Below are 27587 nucleotides of genomic sequence, written 5' to 3'. Positions count from 1 at the left end.
TTTGTTCAACACACAACCACACACACACAACACACAACACACACACACAACACACACACACAACACACACACAACACACACACACACACAACACACACACACAACACACACACAACACACACACACAACACACACACACACACAACACACACAACACACCCACACACACACACACACCCACACACACACCCACACACATACACACACACATACACACACCCACGCACACACATACACAGACCCACACACAGACCCACACACAGACCCACACACACACCCACACCCACACACACCCACACACACCCACACACACACCCACCCACACACACCCACACACACACCCACCCACACACAACCACACACACCCACACAACCACACATACAACCACACACACACTACCACACACACTACCACACACACTACCCACACACTACCACACATACAACCACACACATACAACCACACACACACACACACCCACCCACACCGTCAGTGCACACTTTCACCAGGCACAGACACCATCAGTCGTCAGTGCATGCTTTCACCGGGCACAAACACCACCAGCCGTCCGTGCACACTTGACCAGGCACAAACACCACCAGCCGTCCGTGCACACTTCACCAGGCACACACACACCACTAGAAGTCAGTGCACGCTTTCACCAGGCACATACACATCACCAGACATCAGTGCACGCTTTCACCAGGCACACATACACCACCAGCCGTCGGGGCACACTTCCACCAGGCACACACACATCCGCAATTAACTATTGTAGAAATCACAGAATGGCGCACTTTACTTTTAAACATATTCATCTAAAGCGCAGCATACCACCATTGCTACAAAAATAAATGCACTTTTTTTGGCCTACAATTTATAGACTTTTGTTGCAATTGGTGTTGCAATATTTATCAATACCTATAGCTCAAACTTAATTAATGCAAGACCTATTGCATTGCAAATGCTTGTTAAATATTGGAGACATCTTAACATATGCTAACAAGATGTCCGTTGCATGATTTACATGCCAAATATTTTTAAGGCTTGGGTTGTGACAAGCTCTTTGAGCCTGAGCCAACCCTTGATATGGCTCTGTCGCAGCTCTCCATGTTCATTTATTTGCTTCCCCACCCCTAGCGATAAGTGCTCCCTCATGCACCTGAATGAGATGGCATTAGTCTCTGCCCTTTTTCAGAGGTCAGGTATACTTCTATAACTGTACCTCAATGACTGGCTGGTCAAGGCAGGCTTACAACAGTCAGTCATAGACTACAACTGGATGACAGCTGAGCTCCTAATCTCTTTCCATCAATGAGCTGAAGTCCCACCTGAGCCCTAGGTAGAGGATTCCCTTCAATGGGTATGTCCAGCGCAGAGGGTTTTTCAAGGACTTTCCTCCTCATCTGCATGTCCGTAATGTTCAGGATGGAATCTTGACATTTTGGGTTCCTGCATGGGTCTTGGTGGTAATGGTTTGAGGCTTTCTTGGGCACGCTTTCCATTGTCCTCATCCAGATTGCTAGATGGCATATGCAGTCCCTGCAGTGAAAAGTGAGGTTCTCCATGCCCAACATCAAGGCTGCCTGTGACAGATGCATCAATGCTGAGTTGACTGAAGGGGTCACCTGCTGGAGGTGGAGATCAAAGGCCTCAAGTCTCTGGTGGAGAACCAGCTCTGTGTCAGTTTTCTGTAGCTTCAGGTAATCTATCTGGCCCTGAAAAATGTTCTCGCTTCAAACAGTGGGAGGATGGTTTAGGTCTTGAAGGACAACCCAACTGCCATGTTTTACTACCATCAAGCAAGGTGAAGGATGGTCCTGGATCCGGTGCCAGGAGTCTCTGTGCCTCAGGAGGCGGCTGGACCAGCAGAAGATCTTCTTGGTAGCCAACCACCTGGTGCGGTTCCTGAATGCTAGAGCACACAATTTTTGCAGATATCGTCCTACAGACCATCAAAGTGGCATCTTTTTGATCAGTGTAGCATGCCCTAGCTAGAGCTGTTTGTCACCTCTGTAAACATGCAGTCTCAATGCTTCTGCACATTGGAGTTTCCTCCAAGAAGGCGATTAGGAGTTTTTTTCCATTTGCAGTGGGACTCTGAATGCATTCCCATCACTAGCTCTTCGAGTTCTCTGGAAGATCAGGTGAGACCTGGTCCAAGTCATTTTAATATCCCCAGAATGGGCCAGAAGAGTATGGTATTCAGTGTGCCTGAGAATATACTCTTTGATCCAGCTAGCTCCTTTGTTGATGAACAAGAGAGGTCCCTGCACTCAACTCCCTATATTCTACTCCTCATTGCGTTGAGACTGAGCGGCAACCGTTCAACTCCTTTGACTTGCTGGCAGAGGTAGTCTTAGATATCATCCTTGCAGCTAGACACCTGTTTATTAAGTCCATCTGCAGTGGGTGCATTTTGGAGACAGTCATATTAATCATTTACAGGCCAGACTTTCTATTGTTTGTATTTGGCCCTGCATGGCCTCGCAGTCAGCAAGATACTCTACCTAACTGCACATTCCTCACCACCCTCCCTGTTCTGTGGAATGGACTTCTGTACATCAAAATAAGGTCCCACGTTAGATTGCAAGACTATCACCTCCGTTGTTTGAAGTGCTCTGCATCTGAGGGTGTGGAAGGAGAAAGATTAAGAAACTCACTTCAGCATGCAGAGATGGCGGTTACTTGTAGCTCAACTCCATCACTTCTGGCGCAGTAAGGAGTCACCACTGTTCCGTATCACACTACATGGAGGCATGCTGTAGCATTGTTGAGGGGGGTTTGTAAAAGATAATGAATCTGTGGTTAGAGCTTTACCAAAGGTTAGTAACTTGTTCATTTGAACCAACAGTCTTTCACCAACATGTCTCTGTGGAAGTAAAGAAGTTATTTTCTTAAAAGGGAGGACTCTGGCGCATTCCTTTTAGATGCTTGAAAAGTTTGCTTTGTTACCTAGGACTCCTTGGCTGCGGAAATCGAGGGGACAATGCGCAAGGAACTCAGTTTAGATGAAGAATGCCTTTCTCCTAGTCAGAGGTGAGTTTTATGCTTGTATACCTATGCTTACATCATGTAATAATAAGCATGGAACAATTGCGGCTGCATTTCTATTTATTTCTGCCAACTAACTTAAAAAAAAAATCTAAAATGAAACTATTGGGACATTGTGATCTCACCGTTGAAGTTGTTGTCAGTCAGGCTGAATTTGCCTGTGGTTGACACACTGATGTAAAACTTTGTTTTTTAGTTGCTGTACCAGAACCAACCCTTAGATCAAAGAGTAATACTGGGCATGTGAATATGGAAGTTTTTCTATTGGCAAAACTATTTCTAATTTTAAGTAAATAGTTTCTTCATTCTGTGCAGCCAGTGATTTGGTCATGATCTTAGAAAAACAAAGGCAACTGAGATGCTTAACTCTTCCTTCATTCTCACTTTTTCAACTTGCCTTTTCCAACCATGGGTCTCCCTAAGTTTTCAGTTGGTTAGAGAGTATGGCAATGGGTATCCGACATCCATGTAGACTATTCTATGAGGGATAATTCCATGATTGGATGCTCAGGTTGTCGAGGAACTTGAAGCATTTACTTAGTTTCACAACATTAAATCTGACGCTCAAAGCCCAAATGCTTTTGTAGCTTTGCAGCTTCTCCCTGTCCCTGTAAATCCACGTTAACACCTTAAGGTATTCTGTCATTCCGCTACTTCAAAAATGTTAAGCAAGCCTAGAAACTGGCTATTTCAAATCCATAATGCACAAGTCCTCCTCAGCAGAATTACTATTACGTGAAAAGTAAATTGTTCACCATACAAAGAAAACTGCCTATCTATCCAAAATCCTAGGATCGCTGGATTACAGCTGACCAACCATGATTGCTTCATCAACAGCACTGTGTTCCTCAAAACAAAAACAACTTTGACCTTGGAACTTTCACTCTTCCTTTCTTACTCAATCTCAACCGCTAACACCTACACTCTTGCTAATACAACACAGAGACAGATGAGGTATCCAAGAACAATGTAAATGTTACACAGAATGACATGTAGGTGTAAAAGTATTTTATTAAACATTAAAAAATAAAATCTCAGCTAATTACTTTAAAACTTAACTCATCATTTAAAACCTACAGACATTATTTGTTAGCAGAAATTAGAGTTAAAAATATAGGTACATATGAAAATTTATTAAATGTGGTACTAATAATCCCCTCGAGCAAAGTATCATTGGAAACAGAAACTCTCCTACTGAAACATGAAATTACAAATGCAGTACGTTTCACTTTGTCCAAACCTCCCTCCAGCACACGGGCATTTGGAAAGACCATGTTTAGGAGATTTGGGTAGCTTCCCTTGTACACTAGAGTACATGTATTTGCACTGCATACTGTGTGCTCTCAGTCTGCTTTCACTTAAGCCTATTTTGTTTAGAAAATGTGATGTTCACGTCCTCTGCACTGACTTTAAAGTGCGGAAGACGTGAATGTCCTCCCACTGAAGAAGGAAATTCCATTTATGTTCGTACTAGAGGAGTTTCCTTTTTAATGGTTGAGTTGTAAAAGAAGAGCTTCCCTTGGTGCCCACAATATTGTTTTTTTGCTTACTGTGATGTGAAGCGCCCCATGCACATTTAAGTCAGTTTGTGAAAGCTGCCAGACCCTCTGTCTCTGCAGCCTCCGTTGTGATGGCTACAGTCCCCTCCCTTTCCAATGGTACTTCTCTCTAGCAGATCCCAACTTAGGGACAGGCATAGGAGAGTGATTGCTGAGCAATGATTCCCCAAATAGACCACCAGGGATTTTGAAAGGTAGCTGTAGCAGCAACCAAGACATGGGCAATTGCACCCATCCACCAAGGAAGCCTTTCTGCCCAGGTAGATGTGGGATAGAAAACCAATAGGGTTAAATATTTTTAACACGAATTGGATGGTGGGGGAGGCTGGCATTCGATACTGGCATCAGCTGTAGTCCCCCAACACTCACTCTTAAGGGCTAAACAGCCATTCTGTCCCCACCTAGATTGGGGGATTTACCCCCAAAAGGCCCTCCCCGAGAGTGAAGGGGTAGCAAAAAGCACATTATACACCAGGGATAGATTAACCATAAACAGGGTGTGGGGTCGGCGCGTCCTTGTACCGAGTCGCAACCTACACCTCTAATGCATAGACATTCTTTCTGCTCCTTCCAAAGGGTAGATTGAGGGATTTACTCCAATATGCCTGCCCTTGGGGGGAAGCAGAAAAAGTGCTAAACACTACAGTTTGTAATACAGAAAGTGGTCCAGGTGCAATGGCGTTTTGTGTTGGCTCTTTTTGCCACTCCCATATAGAGGTGGTGCACAGTCAGTATGACCCCTTTAGACAGGGCACTCATGTCCCACAGGAACCTTTCCCCTTGTGTCCCCCTCTCTTTAAAGAGAGTCCAATCTGCACCCAGTGAAAGACAGAGCCACACTTTCAACCCACAATAATGTAATTCACTGATATCCTCATCAACACTCAAATTAACTGTCAGAGTTTGTGTCGGCGCCGAGGACAGAACTTGTTTTTGTAATTGGGTACACTGTCTCCGACTGCATTGGGTGCATCTAATTAAGGGTGCACCACATCGCAAATGGGAACAATACATAAGATCATTCAAGCCCTTGAATTTTGGATAAGAAAACGTCCTGAGATCCACACTACCCTAGATTCCCCTCGGTCTCAAAGTTTCTGAAATGCCCAGGATTGGTAGGGCTTCCTCGTTGCCAGCTGACCCAGAGCAGGCATAGTTAAGGCATTCATCATCAGTTTAAGTGAAAACAAATAGGTTTCTTTGGGTGTAGTTTTAACATATGAACTGCTATGCAGGAGTTGCTTTGCAGGGAAAAATCAGGACACCCAAGTCCTTTTTGAGATGATGGAGGGGGCAATAAGGAGACACCTGTCTAGCACATGAGTAGTAAACCATTATCGTTGGGTGTCCCTGTGGCATATTGGATACGGCCTCCACGTGCAATATGTCTTTTCAAGAAAAGAGCCACAGTAGGTTTGCCTAAAGTTGTTCACAGTCCTTAATAAAGGAGCTGATATATTTCACCTAAGAGTCTTTACAAATCATTTAATGTTAACGTATTCTGGTATTTTACTTAATTAATCTTGTTCTTTTTTTTTTTCTTTTTTTTTCCAGGGGCCTGCATAAACGGGTCTTTGACACTGTCAAGGTGGCAAACGATTCTACACGCTGTCGCTCTGCCTCATACCCTCCTCCTCTACCAATCCCAGGATCCAATCGCTCTTGTGTTATGACAGCTAAGCCTTTCGAGTCTGGGCTTAAACCATCTGAGAAAGGAAATGGGATTATTCACTGCAACTTAAAGGAACAAGCAACAACCAAGAACGAGGAAGTGCAATCAAAGTAGGAGCGACTTTATCACTTATGTTTTATACTTTAAGGTGTGTTATTGGTGGGGATGACGAGGCTAACTGATAGAAGTAACCTTCTGCTTCCAAGCCGCAGGATTTGCTTGGAAGCCTAAGGTATCCTTGGATACCTTTGGATACAGAATTCTGAGGTAGCATCATTTATAAACATGTGCACACTGTAGTACAAAGTCACAGTGCACTAAATATTAGCTAGTAATGACTTTTTATTTTACTTTGTACCTCGATTACAAATTCGAAATATAGTTTTCGGTTCAACCGTCTACATGAAGCTCAACACATAAGTTCTCTAACGGAATTGTGTTTGAATATGTTTGTAGTCATTTGTGCTGGTACGTACATATGCAGTACCTGAAATGTTCATTCTCTGACACACAATATGCGGTGGATTCACATATCCCGTGTGCTCGGATCAAGCACTTACAAAATCTTTAGAGTTTTGACATCCTAGGATTTTACAATGATGTTTGGTCTTTTTAATGTTGAATTGTCTACGAACGCACAGGGCATTGAGGCTGATTTAGTTTTCTTCGAAGCTTCTTAGCTGGAAGTTCTCTAGTCAATGCCTACATTTTATAAAACATGCTTTTAAGATGGGTATTTTCTTTTAAAGTGGTAGCTGCTTCCATTGTATTATCTCTTTATCTTACCTGTTAATTGTGAGGTGTTGCTGTGTAGTTATCCTGGAGAATCCAAATATTTTAAATATCTCATGATAAAGAATAATTTGCTACTTATACAATAGTGCGTTTTGGTCTAGGTTCTGTGCTCTTTGAATGCGATAGGTACGTTGCCATCTACTGTCTTGAATGATATTAGATAGTGTTCCTCCAGACCCAAAAGAGATGTGATATTCACAGTTGTGGTCAGGCCGTCTCTCAATTGTGGTTTTCTATTCAGGAGTTTACCAAAGAATCAGATCTCATTACTGGCCGATATTTCTAGGTTCAAATACATGCCCTTCTTCGATATTGCTACACATACATACCTTCAAGGATATGTAGTGGTTACATTTGCAGTAAACATGAGACCTGGGTCCTGAAGAAAGCTGGATATGGCTCTTGGAGGGGCTGAAACAGTCAACAAAATATGAATAGTGGATAACAATTGCTAAGTTTTTGACCCTACAAAAGGAAGACTTCTGTAACACAGATATCCTTGATATATAACCTACAAGATTTACTTACAAACACAGAATTTAAAAAGCAGGAGAACATCTCTACCCAGAGACTATGAACCCTCCAAGACTCCTATAAAGAGCTTCAACTTGTGGAGCCCATCCTAGATAAACTAACCTGTCCAAGGTAAGCCTGATAGGTTTGCCGAAGCACGCCACCTTGGTGGCCGATGCGGATATACATACATGCCGGGAGTAATTCTAGTTCACCTGCCCCTGTCATTCCCTTTGTGTTTAATCAGTAACAGAGATATGCTATGATAGACCACCCACAAGCTCACTTCTCTTTGCTTTGTTCAAGCAGTTGGCTATTGAGTTTTACATGCTGAGCACTGTGAGTAGTTGTGTATTATAAATACAAGACTGCACCAGCTCCCTGCCATCTCTTTTCTAAAATAAAGAGTATATCCTTAAATCTGGTCTGTCCATTGCACTTTCAAAGCCTGTAGATAGATCTTCATGCCAATGGACTTCCCAGAGTTAAGTTGGGGGCCCAGTGTAGGGACTTATTCATTAGCATTATACAAGATACATTAAATATAAACGTCCACTAAAATAAAATAAACTTAGAAGCATTTTCCTTTCCCTAAGTGCCTTCTTGCATGCCTGTCCTAGTCTCAGCCTATTCCCAACCACCTCCTCTTACTAGGAGTAAATCTGTACTGGTTGTAATTCACATCTGGGTTCACATGCAAATTTGCAGCCTGGTTCATGGATTCTGATTAACTCTAAACCTTTGCTCGATATATTTTTCGAGGTCTGATATGGGAGTTATTTCCTGAATTACACCTAAAGCAAACCTGGCTGACCCTTTAGAGGTTTACTTTTCAGTAATGTTGTCGCTGGATTTTATAGTAGTAGACTAACTGTTTACTTGTAACTATCGTACTTGTAAGAATCCATCTGCGACCACAAAGCCAGAGTAGCTTCCAGCTCGCACAGCAAAATCGGATCTGCATCTGATGTGGGACCTGAACAATTCTTGAAGTCCAAATATAAGACTAGGTCATATTCCAAGAAAAATTGTTTTATTTCTCAGTTGGCACCGCAAGTCTTTATTTGGTAGAATGGAAAGGGTTTTTATTGTAAAAATTAACTTGGTACTTGATGCAGTAATACTGCTTTGCCCAATTCAGTGCATCACTTGATTACAATAACATTTCACGTTGGACACCAAATATTAAAATGTGTTACATTGTTACCAGGTGATCAAATACTATATAAATGTGTCAAGTGTGCTGCAACGTACTCTTTTGTAAAGCAATAAACAGATGTAGATACAAATGCTGTCACCCTATGCCGCCATGACTGGTCAGTGAAAATCTCAATACTGTGCAGAGAGGATTCATGGAAATCTGAGAGTGATACAAGACCATGTGAATGACACAAATGTGCTGGCCAAATGATAATAACACATATAATCCCAGAGTGATCACCAGTCCATTGCTTTCATGTCTAAAAACTCAATCTACATTATTTCAAGTGTGCTGTTTATAATATTTTGGATAAACTCGGGCTTGGACCAATGGTTTTAGGTAGATTACCAAGACCAAATTATTTCAAACAATTGAAGAGTATATAACCACATTACATTTCATTGTCAGGATGCATGACAGCTTCAAGGTAAATGTGGGCAGCCTCCCATTCTACAGAGATTGTTATCTTCTTATTTAAAATGTAAAATATTTTTGTAGTACAATATTTCACAAAAATGGTCTGATCTTGTTCCACTCTTTAAATTTGTTCATAGCTCACCCTATTTCCCCTTTCTCAAGAAATCTTACCACTCAAAGTTTGAAAGTAAAATTATGATTACACTTAAGGGAACGTCTATAACCCATTGCTGATTGGAGGTACAAACCGAGAAACGGCAGGTGAAATATCAGGGTGGGATGTAGAGCAGTATAAAATTTATATTCAAAATGTGCAGCAAGGTACTGCTCAGCCCGTAGAAGATGTCACTCAAGACATAAATGTATTCCGAGAAAATCAAATCAAATCTCACAATTTCATTTAACTTTGTTGTTGCTCTGAGGATGTAGTGGAGGCAGCAGTGTCCTGCGTCTTCAACAGTACATGGAGTGTTGTGTCCCCCTTGGTGACGCAGGGATTAAGTTAAGCTGTAGGTCTAGGTATGGTAAGAATTTTTTTTTTTTTTTTGTAGCTATAGCCAAACCCGTCTTTACCTTTGAGGCTCACTCATCACTAGATGCAAAACCGAACCTGCAACAGTACTAGTTTCAACTTTGCACCTACTTTCCTAATATGCTATTTGCTCAGCCTCTGATTTTCACTCGTGCTATGTTTCATAAACCAATTCTGTAACGTATACATTTTTTTGGTATCTTTTTTTCTTTCTTTAACAGAGATGCTCCAAAGCTGGGTAAACCCGGGGTTCCTTGGGCGCAGGACATAGCTATGGCCCTACACAGGCTCTCTCTCCGCCGGCAAAACTACCTGAGTGAGAGACAGTTTTTTGTGGATGAGTGGGAACGTCAACAAACAGTGATGGAGGATGAGAAGGAAGACTGCAGTGGATGCAGCACACCCAATGGGAGTGTCCTGTCCATTGCAACCTACCACTCTGAACTCACAGACTTTTCTGCAACATCCAGCTGCCTGCGCTCACTCCTACCTGAGAAGCTCCAGATTGTCAAACCTCTCGAAGGTAAGGAAGCTGCCTCCTCCTCCCCTTTATAGATGAGAAAGCCACAGTGCCAGATGTTGTACCTCTCGCATTTGTATAAACATGTTTCATTAAAATGGCAGTTGTGTGGCTCCGTTGTGGCTAGCACACAGCACCTGTTTTTATCCAGAACAGTATCTTTTTTATTATTATTTACTTATCTTAACTTTTTGTACACCCACAGGTTGGAGCTTGTGCTAAGCATTCTCATTTCCTCATACTGTCGCAGGCACGAGATTCTGTTGGCATGTGCAGTGTAGCCAACAACTCCCCTGTGTACTTGGCACTCCAACCGTGTAACTGGTCATTCAGTCAGGGTTTGCTCTAGGACATATTATTGGTATGTGTTGCAACACTGTATGACCCAAAACAATCAATGTCTAGTCAGTGATACTTTTGACACACATCTCAGAAACTTTGATCAGTTAAAATAAAGAAAATTGCTAAGATCCTACCGTCTTTTAGAGCCAAAATATATACCCAATGCGAAAAGGAAGTTAATGTTAAATTATTTATTCCTGTCTTGGGTGCTGTATCTGTAAGTGTTTTATGTTGTGATGGCAAAAACTGAAAACTATAGATCCTTTTGGAACCTTTCGGAGCAAACTAGCTTTCCACGCGTAGAGTATCAGCCAATCCATCAAAATCTAGGGAATTATAACAGAAGTTTGTACGTTTTTCTGAAAAATCTCCTAGTTTTTACCACAACTCTATCCAATTGCCTAAACATGTTGGTGGTGACTTCTAAATTACAATGCTAGTCCCATTCACCCTGCCAACGAGGTAAAGAGTTCTTAAGGCAATAGGCGCCGGCCACACGCTTGACCCAGTCTTCTCCTCCAGCAAGTACATCTCCTTCAGCCACTCCACTGGACTTCATTGGACCGACCATAGCTGCGTCCACTTCAGCTTCAGAAAAACCACGACCCACCACCACCCGCAACAGGCTCCTCGCAGGAACTGGAACTAGATCACCGCCGACCAGCTCACCACCTGCCTCAGCCAGAACCCCCCCGCCAGCACAACGGACCCCAACGAAGCAGCCAGCAACCTCACACAGTGGATCACCAACTGCGCAGACGACCTCGCACCACTGAAGACCCCCCCAGCAGACACAGCAGCAAGAAAGCCTCTTGGTTCACCGACGAACTTAAGAACTCCAAGAAGAACTGCCGCACCCTCGAGAAAGTCTGGCGCATCGACCAGACCACAGACAACATGACTGCCCTCAAGCACTCCACCCGCAATCACCACCAGCTGATCCGCACCACCAAGAAGACAGCATTCAAAGAACGACTGGACAACAACGCCCACAACAGCAAGGTACTCTTCAGCATCGTCAAAGAGCTCTCCAACCCCAGCGCCGGTAACAATAACATCACTCCCTACAAGACCTCTGCGACTCACCCGCCTCGTTCTTCCACGCAAGATCGCCGAAATACACAACCGCTTCGGCACACCAACCACGCACCCAACCACCGAACCAACGCCCCCCCACCACCACCCTCTGCGCCTGGACCCCGGTCAGCACCGAAGACACCACCCGCACGATGAACACCATCCACTCCGGATCCCCAACCGACCCCTGCCCCAACCACGTCTTCAACAAGGCCGACACCATCATCGCACCCCAACTCCGGGACATCATCAACGCCTCCTTCAACACCGCCACCTTCCCGGAAAGCTGGAAGCATGCCGAGCTCAGCGCCCTCCTAAAGAAACCAACTGCGGACCCCACCGACCTCAAGAACTTCCGCCCCATCTCGCTCCTCCCTTTTCCTGCCAAAGTCATCGAGAAGACCGTCAACAGACAGCTTGCCGCCTTCCTCGAGACGAACGGATCCCTCGACCACTCGCAGTCCGGCTTCCGAGCCAACCACAGCACGAGACCGCCCTCATCGCAGCCACTGACGACATCAGATCCCTGCTCGACAACGGGGAAACAGCGGCCCTCATCCTCCTGGACCTCTCCGCAGCGTTCGACACTGTCTGCCACCGCACCCTTGTGCAGCGCCTCAGCAACATCGGAATCCAAGAGAAGGCGCTGGAGTGGATCATCTCGGTCCTCGCCGGAAGAACCCAGAGAGTCCGCCTCCCCCGTTCAGATCCGAGGCCACCGAAGTCATCTGCGGCGGACCACAAGGATCATCGCTCAACCCCACCCTCTTCAACGTCTACATGAGCCCCCTCGCAGCCATCGCACGCCAACACAACCTCAACATCATCTCCTACGCCGACGACACCCAGCTGATCCTCTCCCTCGCCAACGACCCAGCCACCGCCAGAACCAGCCTACACGAAGGGATGAAAGACGTCGCCGAGTGGATGAAGAACAGCCGTCTGAAACTGAACTCAGACAAGACGGAAGTCCTCATCCTGGGATCATCTCCCTCTGGCTGGGACGACTCCTGGTGGCCACCTGCCCTGGGCACCACTCCCAAGCCAACAGGCCACGCACGCAACCTGGGCTTCGTCCTGGACTCCTCCCTCTCGATGACCAGACAAGTCAACGCCGTCTCATCATCGTGCTTCAACACCCTGCGCATGCTCCGAAAGATCTTCCGATGGATCCCTATCGAAACCAGGAAGACTGTCACCCAGGCACTCGTCACCAGCCGACTGGACTACGGAAACACCCTCTATGCCGGAACCACAGCCAAACTACAGAAAAGACTCCAGCGCATCCAGAACGCCTTTGCACGACTCATCCTGGACATCCCCCGACACAGCCACATCTCCGGCCACATGAGAGACCTGCACTGGCTCCCCGTCAGCAAGAGGATCACGTTCAGACTCCTCACCCACGCACACAAGGCTCTCCACGACCTGGGCCCCAAGTACCTCAACAACTGCCTGACCTTCTACACGCCCACCCGCCAGCTACGGTCGACAAACCTCGCTCTCGCCTCCGTCCCACGCATCCGCAGAGCCACCGCCAGTGGTAGATCCTTCTCCTACCTGGCAGCCAAGACATGGAACTCCCTCCCCATCCACCTCCGGCGAACGCAGGACCATCTCTCCTTCAGGAAGCAGCTCAAGACCTGGCTTTTCGAGCAGTAACGGACCCCTCTCCCCCGAGCGCCTTGAGACCCTCCCGGGTGAGTAGCGCGCTATACAAATGTCATGATTGATTGATTGATTGATTGATTGGTTGGCAAAAGCAAATGCTGAAATGTGGAGGATCAGTAAACTGGAATCTCGTGACGTCTGATTACAAGATGGGCTTGCAGACCAGTTCACCGAGTTTGTAGTGGGAGCTTAAACCTTGGCTTTTATAGGGGACTGATTAGCGCAGTGTTCCACTTCAGGGGCTTTAAGTGTTTGGGTGAGTCAGCATCTTCCTATGTTAATGGAACCCACAGGAAGTCGGCTTCCACTGGTACAGGCATAGAGTGGGTCCACTGGGGTCACAGTCACACCAACACCTTCACTGTGAGTCCATCTCAGGTTGTTCTACATACTTGACAGAACACCATACTGAGAGGAGGGAGGAAAAGACAGTTTGTTTTAGACTGGGAAATGCAGATATAGCTGCAGTCGGACATTAAAGAGGGTGGGGGTCACTCAGTGCTAAGGAGGGTTTTGGTGGTGCCTCACACTTGGCGCACAGGCTGAGATCAACTTTGGGTAGGGTAGTGTGTTTTCTTTCCAAAGACTATCTGCAAGCTCCATTTGATGTTTAGACCTCCATACCCATTGGTACGATCGCTTCTCGAAAGTTCATTGTCCCACACTGAGAGTACTACAAGAGTCAATAGGATCATACTTTAGAACTGAGCAATAAACTGGCATGGCCTCAAACAACCCTCCAGTCCTTTCCTTGATGTTTTTTTTTTATAAGTTCTTTTTATTGTTGCATCAGAAGCATCATTAATGCAGAAAATCAGCAGTCGGCAGGGCGTCAACATTCGGCCTCTCTCCGTCAGTGTCGCAACTTTTTGTTCCATAGGCATCATAGTAAAACGCAAGACATCAACGTGAACATAGTAAAACAACCCCCAAAGCAGCAGCATACACTCCCAACCCCCCTCCACCCCCTCAGACCCACCCTACCCCCCCCAGCAAGGCCTCCTCTCCCTCTCTCACATATTCTATTCATTCAACGTTCATGTGGCCCCTGCGATTATGTCGGGCAAATCCACTGCGTAATAAACCCTCCAGTCATTCAACACTTCTCCCTATCGGGTTCACTCCAGACCATGATATTGTCTCCATTTAGCCCACACTTTCCGGAACTTCTTAGAGCACCCTCTGGCTTTGTACGTTACTCTCTCTGCTGCCATATATAAGTCCAGGCCCCTCCTCCACTCTTCTATATCTGGTGTTTCGGCTGCCCCCCAGTATTTTGCAATATCCCTCTTTGCCACCACCAATGCAAGGACCAAGAAGATGAGCAGAGGGCGTGCCAAGTCCACCTCAGTTGTCATACCCAGCAGGGCCAGCCTAGGGTCGCGCGTTAGTCACTCCCAGAACCTCACTCAGCTCCGTAAATATGTTTTCCCAATATGTTTGTATGGCGTCGCACGCCCAAATCGTGTGGAAAAAATCGCCACTCTGGTGGCGACACCTAAGGCACGCCGAATCTGGTATCCTTCCCATTTTAAGAAGCCGCACTCTAACAAAATAGGTTCTGTGGAGCACGTTCAGCTGGATGAGGCGTAGCCTCGATTTAATCGCCACCTCACGGGGGTGCAAGAGGACAATTTCCCAATCCAGATCTTCCATACCTCCCACGTCTGCCTCCCATCTACTCCGTAATCCTTGCAAGTCGCCTAACATGTTGTTAGTCAGTGTTTTATATGTGAGGGATACCGCCTGTCCCAAGATCTGCTCCTGAAGCAACCTACCCTCCAGTGGTGCGTACTCTGGAATATCTGTGAGTGTGATGTTTTGTGCCCTCCATGCATGTCTCAACTGTGCATATTTGTAGAACTGAGTGTTGTGCAGACCAAATTCGTCCTTGAGCATCTGGAAGGATTTTAGTTCCCCTCTTGCAATCACATCACCAATTGTTGATATACTTATATCGTCCCACCTCCCGAAGCCGCGCAATTTACCGAGTTCCCCCAGCCAGGTACAGTGCCATAACGGCGTCTGCCGGGTGGGCCTCTTGTCCCATCCCATGCGCCTTGTGACCTTTTTCCATGCTGTTAACGTGATCATTGTGGCCGGTAGAAGCGACGTCCCCATCGCACCTCCGTATAAATAGTATAGCAGGTTTTTTGTGGACAGCTTGGCCCTCTCTAGCGCATACGTGGGGTGATCAGCTACCGCATGTAACCACTCATTAATCGGTGTCAGGTGTTCCGCCCAGTAATACGCCTCCAGGTTAGGAAGGGAAATCCCTCCGCTATATTGGTGACGCTGTAGCGTTGTAAGGGCCACCCTTGGCTGTCTCCCTAACCACAGGAAGGCCCGAAGGTCCGCATGGATTTTATTCATCGTTTTTGCAGGCAGCGGGTAATACTCGTTCTGTAGCGCATACAGAAACTTCGGGAGGCTAATCATTTTGTATATCGCCGCTCGGCCCAGTAGGGTGAGCGGGAGCTGTCGCCATCTGTCCATCTCTGCAGTGGCGCAGTCCATGACACGGGCAATATTTTTGCTGAAGGATAATCCCTTATCTAGAGCGATGAATATTCCCAGATATTGAAAGCCTTCCTTGGTATGTACGAGTTGCCCCGGTAGGGACTCCCCCGCTCCAGACCTTGCGGGTCGTAGAGGACTGATTTGTGCCAGTTAATGGTATGGCCTGCCCTAGCACCATAGCCATCTAGCTCCTTGAACAATTCCGGGATCGTTGTGTCTGGCTCGGTTACAAACAATAGCACGTCGTCGGTGTACAGGGATATTTTCTCCTGCGCCGAGTCGATACCGCCCCGCGAGAAACCCCGAATCCCATGGTTGTCTGACCTTTATTGCTAGAATTTCTATAGTGAGTGTGAATAGAAGGGGGGATAGCGGGCAGCCCTGGCGGGTGCCCCTGCCGATTGGAAATTCGCGGGATAACCTTCCGTTAACCCGAACACGCGCCCTCGGTGCCGAGTACAGGAGCCTGACCCATGCCTGGTACTTGGGGCCGAACCCATACCTCTGTAACGACGCCATCAGGAAAGGCCAGTGCACCGCGTCGAAGGCCTTCTCCGCATCTAGGGATAGGAACCAGTGAGGCTCACTTCTCCCCTTAACCTCCTGCAGCCAGTTATGCGTGCGACGGAGGTTCAACTTGGTCGCCCTGTCCGGGAGGAATCCTGACTGGTCCATATGTATGAGGTCCAGTATTACCGACCGCAGTCGTTTAGCTAAGATAGTGGCTAGGATCTTCGTCTCCATGTTGAGGAGGGAGATGGGGCGGTAGGAGGCACAGTCGGTCCTTGGTTTGCCCTCCTTATAAATCGGAACAATATTAGCCAATGCGATGTCTGGCGGCAGGCTCCCCGCCTGGCACGCCTACAAGAACAGGGTTTTTAGATGACGCTGTAGTAGATCCGCAGCCCGTTTGAAAAACTCAGCTGGAAGGCCATTCGGTCCAGGGGTTTTCCCCGGTTTCAGCGAAGCTATGGCATCCGATATTTCCTCAAGGGTCACCTCCGCCTCTAGAGCCTCGCTAGCCTCGGGGGACAGAGTCGGTATCTCCATATCCCCCATATACTGCTGCGTGTCCTCCTCCGTACCCAGGTCCCTGGCTCCGTAGAAGCCCTCATAGTAGGCCGCAAAGGCGTCCGCTATAGCCTAGTCTGTGTGTACTTGTCTGCCGTCAATCAATGTGATCCGATCCACCCACCTCGCCGCCCTTTCCTTGCGTCCAAGCCATGCTAGGAGTTTGCCGGACTTATCACCCACGTCATACAACCGGTGAAGAGTTGCCAATGCCTGAGTACGCGCCTCATCTGTGACCAGCTCCCTGAATTGTCTTTGCTCATCTAATAGTTTTCGCAGTAGTATCTCCTCCTTACGTCTCTGATAGTCCGTCTCTAGGGCTAGGATAGACGTCTCCATACTGGCTACCTCAGCCTGGTGCGTTCGCCGCCTCTCTCCCAACCTACTCTGTATTCGGTCCCTCAGGACCGGCTTCATCGCCTCCCAGAAGGTGATCGCTGAATCTACCGTACCTTCATTTTCGGCTACATAGACCTTAATGTCAGCTCTGATGCCCTGCCGCATATCCGGTGTTTGGAGGTCCCATGCCGCTAGGCGCCATTCTGCCCTCCTCCCTCCTCCCTCCCGCCCCAGCTGTGCATATAGCGGAGAGTGGTCTGATAGTCCCCTCGCTTTGTATTCCGCCCTATCACTCGCTGTAAAGTTTTGCCTGGACATGAATATATAGTCTAGTCTTGAAAAGGCCCTGAGAGCCCCGGAGTAGTAGGAGTATGCCTCTTGGGTAGGGTGGAGCCATCTCCAGACATCAGTAAGTCCTATGGCATCCATCTGTCGTGCTAAGGTCGAGCTTGTCCCCAGAGTACGTGGTGTCCCTGACCGGTCTCGTGCTTCGCACATAACATCGTTAAAATCCCCTCCCACTATTTGTATCGTATCTGCTGTATCAATGAGTATCGTGGTGATCTCTTTGAGGGTGCGCGCCTGTAGCTTTGGGGGGGCATATACCGAAATAATCGTGTACCTACGCCTCTTCCAGGTCCCTTGTACGCCCGCGTAAGTCCCTTGTGTGTCCAGCCAGGTACGGGTGACAGTGAATGGTGCAGTTTTCTTTACGAGGATCGCCACCACCCTGGAATCTGTAGTGTACCCTGCATGCGCTAGCACAGCATAACGGCCTCTAGCTATAAACGCGTACTTATTGCCCCTAAGGTGAGTTTCCTGTAAAAGAATGATATCTGGCGTCACCCTCTTGAGGTAAGCGTTCACCAGGCCCCTCTTGATCTTTGATCCTAAGCCATTCACATTCCATGTTAAGACGGTGACCCCCGTGTCACCCACTTGCGGGGCGTCTAGTGTACTTGCCATAGTGTAGTGCGACACTTATCCCAGGTGGGTCTCTGTAGTGGAAGTGTCCCAAAGCGTGGCAAGGTGTGCTGCTCCTCAACTGTCCCCCCCCTCCTCCCCTTGACCCTCCAGGACCCCTCGAGGGAATTCGAAAACCTCCCCCCCCTCCCACCCCCCTCCCCACCTCCTTTCCCTTCCAGTCGCATCCCAACGTGGGACCAAACTATCCACGGGAGAAGGTCTGTCGCCCTCCCACACATCCCTCCCATCACAAACCAAAGAACAAGAAAAGAAACTCAAAAAACATCGAAGGGCATGTCAACTTGCGTGCTCCCCTTTGTCGAGCTGCAATCTCCCTGATCCCCGAGCACCATTGTTCAATGAGTGCGAGTCCTGTGTGTCCATAGTGGGCCCCTGTCCCGATGAGTCTTGCTCCAACTGTTGGATTTCTTGTACTAGCGGGTGCACTGAATCTCTCACGCCCTCTTCCTCTTCTCCTCCGGAGGCGCGGCCTTCCGAATCGTCCTCCTCATCTCCTTCCGAACGGATGCCATTCCGCAAGCAACTGAACCTAGAGCCAGCCACCGAGTCACTTCCCGGCGATGCCGATCTGCCTCCTCTCCTGCCACTGGTACCACGGGTTCGATACGGTGTCGCCGGTGTCTGTGTCTTTATCCTTCGCGGTCTCCGCCGCTGCGGTTTCAGAAGTTCCCACCGCGGCCTTTCCCGCAGTGATCTGTCCAGTGCTTCCCGTCCGACAGCCTCTCTGCTATTCAGGATAGGACGTTCCTCGAGCCATTGCCTCGCATCCTCTGGGTGTGAGAAGAATATGGACTTGTCTTTGTAGAGCACCTTGAGCTTTGCGGGGAAAAGAAGCATGTAGGTTATGTTCAAGGACCTCAGTTTCGCCTTCACGGAATCGAATGATCGGCGCTGTTTCGAGACTTCCTGACTATAGTCCGGGAAAATCATTATGGTCGTATTCTCCAAACGGATCGCCCCCAGCTTCCTGGCTTCTCGTAGGATCAAATCTCTGTCCGCATAGTTCAGGAATCTTGCTATTACTGGTCGCGGTCTCGCCCCCTCCGGAGGCTTGGCCAGAAGGTTGTTGCGTCTCGATCTATTTTCCGCATCATCAACCTTCCATTGCAACTGACGGTGTGAGGCCTGTAGCTCCGCCATATCCTTCTTCAGGGATGATATCGAAGCATCGTTTTCGCTAATTCTCGTTTCCGTCGCTGCCACCCTGTCAGTCAGGTTCCGAAAGTCTTGACGCAGCAGTGTAACCTCTGAGCCGACTTCCCCAATCTTCCCCTCCAGGGCCGCCCGGGATTCCCGGATGTCAGTTCTGGACGCCTGAATGGCCGCCATCAACATCGCCGTGTCTGACCGCGTTCCGGATGTCACCGATTGCTGCTCCGCCGTATGTATTGGCGCCGCAAAGTTATCCATGGGGCCCTGCTTCGTGGATTTAGGGATCGGGTCCCTTTTCCCCATGACTGCCTGTGTCTCAGGAGGGGCTCCCACCGTAGGATACAGTTCACCGGCCTCTGGAATGCCCAAGGCGTGGTAGGGGCCAGGCAGGAGGCGGCTGCTGTCCGTCTTTCAACACCACACGGAGTGGTATCTTGCAAGATGGGGTCCCTCGGCGCCTCCCCACAGCGGAATCCTTGCCTCGTGGCTCCCCACAATACCCCGATCCCGGCCCAAGTCTCTGCGCCAGTTGTGGTGAGCTGAATGTGCCTCCGTGTACCTCTGTGACCGTCTCGCTTTGTCATCGACCGCCCAGAACCTCCAACACCTGTTCCTCACGCTGTTACTGCAGGATTCGCCTCAGTGAGGTGCCAAGCTGTTGGCGCATCGAGCGTACAGCGCTCCGGTGGCGGGGGTGGGGGGGGGGGGAGACAGGTTTTGCCGGAGGGTGAAGTCAAGTCTCCTATCTACTGGCCGCCTATGCTGTTGTTCGTCCCCCCGGGTGTCCCTCAACCGCCGCCGCCATGTTGGTACCGCTGTCTGGAGCTGCCGAGAATGTCCCAGTCTCCCGCGCCGTGCGGTCTCTGCTGGTCGCCGCTGCCTTCCGCGAGCCACTCCGCCGCACCTCAGGTCTCAGATTCCACCGTCTCCTAGTCTCCCGTGCGTGGACGGCAGCGAAGGCTCCAGCTCAGTTTCTCCGGGTATCGATCTTGCCGGCCGCCATCTTGGTAAAGGCGGCCGGTCGTCCGCGGCGGCTCTGATCCCCCCGCGGGCACCCCGCAGCGGCTATACTGTACCGCTGGGTAGGGTTTCAAGTTGCGGTGCCTCCGCTTGCGGGCTCTTCCTCCGTAGGTCCGCGGATGAGTTCCTAGGCGCCTCGGTAGCGGTCGGGTGTCGCGGCCGCCATCTTGGCCTTGCAGGGTTTCGCCGGTACTTATTTAGTCACCGATTTCTGCCAACCCCAGCGGGATTCCGCCACTATAGCACTCTCTACAGTTGCCAGTGCGTCTTAGCCTCAGCTGGGTATCTTCAGTGGCTCATGGGGTACAGTTTTACGTCTGATGTCGGTGCAGCTCGGCAGGAGCTCCGGCAAGGCACGTCTTAGCCGGCCATGCTGCTGGCCACGCCCCCCAGTCCTTTCCTTGATGTTTGACCATTTCATGCTAACACTAGTCCGCTTCCAACAGAGCTGTCATCTCAAACTATATTTACAGGCTCTCAGAATGTTATGTAAATCAAGACTTAGCTTGTTACAGATGTAAACAATGTTATTATTAAACAATGTGGGAATACAAAAGGAAAGATTCCATAGTGACAAATTGAGAGTCTGATAACCTACAATTTGAACATCTTGCTTTGTTTTCGATTTTTTTAAATAATAGCAGGCTTGCCAAATGCTCTCTCTGACGAGAAGCTCAAGATAGAAAATATATATAATTGTTTATACAGGCATCGGTGATTATATACTTTGGATATATCTGTGGGGACACAATTCTGCAAGCTTGCAGGGTAGATTCTACTCAAGTTTGCCTGTGGTCATTTAACTTTGTCCTTCAACGGGACTGTTTGTCACAGAGTGCAGTATTTACTGTACCTTGACTGTTGTTCTTAGGGCCAGGATTAGCTCCAGTCACAGCCTACTAGGTAATATTCTTTCTCCAGGGCACAACAGCTTCAGTGGATCCTCAGGTTTGTCAAGCTTGTTTTCAGTATCTGGGATATTAGTGATAAGATTCCGCTTCTGGGTAGCACTGAGCACCAGCTTTCCTGTACAACAACTCCTTAAAATAATACCAACTAAGAGCTCCCGAGGGCCAGTACTTATCCAGAGTCCAGGCTACTGATGAGAAGCCAGTGTCTAATCAAGGATTCATGCTTGGTTCAGGATTGGAGACCATAACCAGTAAAGGTAGTTGGTACTTTTTAGGGCATGCCTAGGGTAGGGGCAAGGGAGGGCGGTCAGTATTCAGTCGATTGTGTACTGGCCGTCCTAACTCAATATCGGCAAAACCAGTTGGTGAGAGTGGCGTGGGGGTGGAGGGGTTGAGTGGCGGAGGGTTTGAGTGGTGGGAGGGTCACCTGGTGAGCATCCCAGGGGCCGTTGCTGAACTTAGGAGAACGATGGAAGAAGATTCCAGACAGGTTAAAAATATTTGAAAATACTCCAAGGTACAGACTGAAGATGAAACTACTTGAAGAGGCCACCTTCACGACGACCGACCAGTGTTGTTCATTGAATGTGCCTACAAAAGTACACCATCTTTACAATACACAAAGCATGCATGTAGCTTTCAACGTGAGGACAATGAGGGGCACCAGCTAAGTTCACTAGAGGCTCCGATTAGGCCCCTGTTAATAAGGGCCAGGTAAGAAAAGGTGTGTTCCTCGTGCTCTAGAAGATATGGCCACCATTAGTTTCTCATAGCTGGGCAAGGAGGAGATACCTTGCTTGACTTGAGATGGGAGTGCACTTAAGGTGCATTGCAAATCTAAAAGTTCAGCGTAGACCTAAATCTGCCATGTCCTTAAGAATCTCGAAGGCAAAACTTGATTATAGATAACACAAAAATGAGGCAGGATAGGGACATCTCATTTTAGTTTTCTCACTTTCACCAACATCCTGTCTTGCTCGTGATATTACCTTTTAAAACATTTCAACTCCGAGCAGCATTTCTCTGATCTGACCTTGCCTTTATTTATTAAATATGAGTGGCAATTTGAACGTAGTGTTGATTGTCAAGTCTGTGAGTCTCGGTTTGCTTATATGTTTTGTGAAAACTGTGTGCTTGGTCACTTGCTAGTTCCTCATAGATGCAGGGGCAATCATTTAGCGCCTAATGTTTGCACTCCATAACTTTTCCTGTTGTATATGTATAAAGAAAGAAGTTAATTCTGGTAGTAAATAGTCCTTTTTTTGTTTTTTTTTGTTGTACTGCAGCATCCAATCGTGGTGCATCACTATTCCATTCCCACAGTTTTGTTCTTATTATTAACATTTTCAGAATACATGGTTTCTGTCCTCTATTACCATAAATGTTGTGATGATATTCAATCTAAATTGTTGTTTCTCCATTTCACACTATAAAAAAGTTTTCTCAATACCTTAAATACCAAGAAGGATTTCCTGTACCTCAGTTTTAATGTTGTCCTTGATTGTCTTCCTCTAGGCTCTCAAACTCTCCATCAATGGCAACAGCTTGCTCAGCCCAACCTAGGCACTCTTTTAGATCCGCGTCCTGGTGTGGTGACTAAAGGCTTTACACCACTGGCCGAGGATGCAGTATACCACCTCTGTGATTTAGAGGAGGATGAGGAGGACGAGAAGGATGAAGGCATCACTTTTCAGGTGCAAGATCACTGCTTGGAGGACCAAAAGCCACCTATGCCAAAAGCAACTGCTAGTATATTCCTCCCACCCAGTACAACTGCATCAGTTCCAGTGACTGGTAAGTTGGAGTGGTGCAGCACAGACTGATGCACCATATACTTTCACCTTCCTCGAGACTGGAACTTTGTGCTTTGGATCCGCTTTAGATAATGTGAAGGTTTTATTGTATAGGACCAAGAACCCTAACTAGACCTGAGGCGTAACCTGATCACTTATTGAGGATGCTGTAAGCATATAACTCAGCTACTTTATACCTTACTTTTGTCTCTCCAAGCAGATCCCATCAGGCGAGAGACTGCTGAGTTTACTAAGACATCATTTGGGGATGATGGATTTTTGGAAACTGTAGATGTGGCTTTGAAAGTTGGATAGGGGATGCTGTGTGTCGGTGGTAAACACACAACTTCTGTCTGGAGCAATCCAAGAACTGCCTCTCAATCAGACTTGATTAAATCACATTGTAAAGTCCTCTGTTGCTACTCATTTGCGACTTGGGACATCAATACTGTATGTATAAGCAACTAGAATTCATCAGAGCCATAGAGGTGTTCAAAGGGGGGCATATATAAATCTTGGCACATGACCTGTGGTTTTATACTAAACCAGTAAAATGCAGAAACCATACAATTGGAGTCTTTTTCATTTTTTGATACCAAAATTCTAAAATGCATCTTAATTGAAAATGGCAGTGTGGGATCTCCAATATGTGGGTTTTAATTCTACCAGTGGTTCAGAAGTTTCTCCATCACAGGATCTTCATTGATGACCATCATCTTCACCTATCCGAGAGATCCCAGAACGTTTCTAAACCAAGAAAACGTCCCTTCTACCAACATTTTTACATGCTATTCTAAAGACAAAAATAATAAATTTTCATTTGAATTGAAATACAGTTAAACATACCCAGTTCTTTCTAATTTCTTTTTCAAATAAAAACAAGAACCCTAGCATGGAATTAAATAGCCACTAATCTTAAGAGGTGAAGAAAGGTAGCAGCTCCACTTACCATTAATGCATTGCAGTGGCAGTTGCTGATCAGTTTGTATTTCTGTTCCTGTGAGCTGGATCTGCGTGTCCTGGACTCTGCCTTCTTTCATCTTTTTTCTGACTCAAAAATTACGTTTTTTGCATTGTTTTGCCTTTGTTCAACATCTTTAGATATTGTCCGTTTTTGCTTGCCTTTTCTTTCAAAAAGGCTTTAATTTTGTTCTTTATATAGATCCCTTGCTCAACTATCAGGTCTCACGTTTCTAGTAATCAGAGGCCATAAACATAAAAAGCGCCAATAAGCAAGTCCACTTTAGTCATTGGCTCTCTTATACATGAAGGGATGGCATGTTGCTTTATCTTTATTCTTTTTTTTTAGTTTTCGTAGTCACCCATGTATTTTTAAACTATGTCTTCACTAATTCAGTGCCTTTTCTTTGCACCAACAATAATCCGTTTTTCGAATGATGGATGCTTCAGAATTCCCTGAAGTTGAATGGCGACAAAACTGAGATCCTGGTCTTTGGCAAAGACCAGGATATTTGGTCGGATGAGTGGTGGCCGGCCTCACTGGGAACCTGTCTATCTCCTTCCCAGTCTGCAAGAAATCTTGGAGTAATCTTTGACACCTCCTTGTCCATGACTTTGCAGGTCACACGTACGGTTGCCACCTGCTGGGGGGTGTTAAAGATTCTTAAGAGGATCCTTCACTATCTCTCCCCCTCAGCACGTAAGCAGGTGGCAGTGGCATTGGTGAGTTCAAGGTTGGACTACTGTAATGCGCTTTATGTAGACTCCAACAAGGGGCTCATTCAGCGATTACAGGTCGTTCAAAATGCGGCTGCTCGCTTTGTCTTAGCACTTCCCAATGCCTCATCTGCGACGATGGCTAGAAAGAGCCTTCATTGGCTCCCTATTCATCTTAGGATCTCGTTTAAGATCCTATGCCTTGCCTATCGAGCTTTGGCTGAGGGTTTCTCTGATCCCCTTGGTGCCTTGCTGACCCGTTACCAGCCTTGTAGATCTCTGAGATCTTCAGAGATGAATCTGTTGGTTGTCCCACGTGCCAAAAGGGTACGCTGGGGAAACGGAGCATTTTCCATTGCTGCTCCCAAATTATGGAACTTGCTGCCTCATGAGATTAAGATGCAACCTTCTCTGTCTTCTTTTAAAAAAGCGCTCAAGACCTGGTGTTTTGTCAGGGCATACCCGTAATTAGGAGTATTCTCTGATAGCTGGTATTGTTTGGTTATGCGCCTTGACGCCCACCGGGCTTAGTTGCGCGTTAAAAATTGTATTTCATTCATTCATTCATTCATTCAAAAGGAGAAAGGGTTTCTATGCTTTTTATAAGTATGCCTGCCGGCTAGGAAGCACCAGTGTTATTCCATTAACATGCATCAAGGTATTTATTTATTTATTTACATGACATTTGTATCACAAGCGGTTTACTTTCATGTGTGTGGGCGGCATGTCTTTTTTTTCTTATTTTTGCGGCATAAGCTTGTAATAATTAAAACAAAAATCACACCAGTTAGCCAAGACCCAGACCAGTTAGCATTTCCAAAGAAATTCTGCAGGCTGCAACCTTTCAATCATTTCCTTGTTGTCTGACCATATTCATGCTAACACTAGTCTCCTTCCAACAGAAGCTGTCATCTCCCTCGATGTTTGCAGACTCACAGCTATTACGTAAATTAAGTCTTAGTTACAAATGTAAACCGTATCAATGTTTAAACATCACTAAACGATGTGGCTGATACAAAAGGAAAGATTGGCTATGGACAAAAGTGAGAGAGGCTGATAACCTACAAACGTAACATTTTGTATTGTGTTGACCTTTTTTAATAGTGGCAGGCTGAATAATTGCCAAATGCACATTCAAAAGAGAAGTTCAAGAAAGAAAATATCTATAACTGTTTATGTAGCTATCGAAAATAATATACTAACAATTTAAGTAGTCTGACAATAAGACTGATAGATGGGCGGGGTAAGTACTTTTGTAGGTGCTTTTTGATTAAACATTGTAGGGAGTATCTTTCTACACATCGTAATGGCAATCAACAAAAAAGTAGTATGATTTATTGCCATTGGTATAGGTCTGTATTTTTTGCTACTAGGTTTGTCATTTGCTGCGTTATCCTCACTGTAGTCTGGACCAGAGGTTTTCAGTGATGTCTACAAGAGTTTGAGGCATGCTTAATTTTGGAGACATCCATCAGATAAATGTAGACATGATGCAGCTAATTGGCTACCAGTGACATAGGCGTTCTCCTGAAAATCTAGCAAAGCTTCTGCCCTTTGGTCTAGTTTTGACAGTACGTTAACCAGCCCATTTAAGTTTGTTGATGTTTTTATGAATCTTTTGACACTTTGTTATATATTTAGTAGTCTTGCTTTGAATTGTGATAGACCTAAAAATCAGTGTGTCCCGTATGGGTGTTGGTTGTATCACAGAGCCAGTGTCTAATCATTTTTCTGACCGCACATATTTTCTTTGCATAATTTGTCACATCTTTTATTACAGCCTCTAACCCTGGGAAGTGTCTATCCTCCACAAATTCTACCTTCACTTTTACAAACTGTAGGATACTGCACCCATCGGACATCACTCAGGTTACTCCCAGGTAAAGAGCGTCTCCTCGATCAGATAACCGCAACATCGCTTTTTTGTTTGCTACTTTGTTGTGCATGTAGTTCTGCTCTCTGCAATGTGACATAATGACGTTGAAGTAAGTCCTTCGGCCCACCACGTTCATCCTTCTGCTAAATTACAGTCGGAGTCATGATCTGAGATGTGCAGCCAACAACCTCACAGGAACCTATACGCTATTGTGCCAACGACGCTGATGAAAACAGTGGCATAAAAAAAGCACCATGTGCTTTAATGCAAACATTGACCCGTTCCCTTTTATGGTGGTAGAAACAAGCCAGAACTAGAAGGTGGGTGCAGCGGATCACTCAAACTCCTGTACCCTAGTTTCTTTGCACCTGCTGTACTATTGATAGCTACGCCCTGGGAAAAAACAAATACATACTGTAGTTAATGGTGGACTCATTTTATACCTTTGTAAGTAGTTCTTCTCCATGAAATTCCTCTGATATTCACTAATATCTCCGCACCTGCACAAGAGCCTAGTACACAACTGTTAAAGATGATTTCCTATACTTCCCAGTCAAGTTCATAAAAAGAAACCTGCTCAATCAGCAGCATTTACAATTCTTTTTATCCATTTGGACAAAATGGTAAAATTATGGTACAGTTGGTTGAGAAACTCCACCTAAATAGACTAAATAACCTATAATAAAAAAACAGCAAATGGCGCTACAATGTAAACAGTACACTTCGTACCAAAATAAAATAAATGTCCACATAAGAAACTAACATTCCACCCTAGCCAGCAGGGTGACCGGCATATTATTTCACTCTGTGAGAAAGATCCTTAATATAACCCTGCTTTATTTCAAGCATTTTTTGACTTTTAACACCAGATGTCTCGTGGTTTTCAC

General features: G+C 46.5%; 1 protein-coding gene across 4 annotated transcripts in view; it reads left to right on the top strand.

The window, feature by feature from the left end:
• Window positions 1–27587, top strand: part of TRAK2 (trafficking kinesin protein 2) — a 704082-nt gene that overhangs the window by 328862 nt on the left and 347633 nt on the right. For all 4 annotated transcript variants that reach the window (XM_078680216.1, XM_078680217.1, XM_078680219.1 and 1 more), the window contains 5 exons: window positions 2961–3040; window positions 6169–6396; window positions 9966–10267; window positions 22870–23148; window positions 26605–26704. In XM_078680216.1, the coding sequence (XP_078536342.1) occupies window positions 2961–3040; window positions 6169–6396; window positions 9966–10267; window positions 22870–23148; window positions 26605–26704 (989 nt within the window). The remainder of the gene's footprint in view (window positions 1–2960; window positions 3041–6168; window positions 6397–9965; window positions 10268–22869; window positions 23149–26604; window positions 26705–27587) is intronic.

This window comes from Lissotriton helveticus, chromosome 3_1 (genome assembly GCF_964261635.1).
Source record: "Lissotriton helveticus chromosome 3_1, aLisHel1.1, whole genome shotgun sequence".
Classification (NCBI taxonomy): domain Eukaryota; kingdom Metazoa; phylum Chordata; class Amphibia; order Caudata; family Salamandridae; genus Lissotriton; species Lissotriton helveticus.
This window is presented reverse-complemented; position numbering and strand designations above follow the sequence as displayed.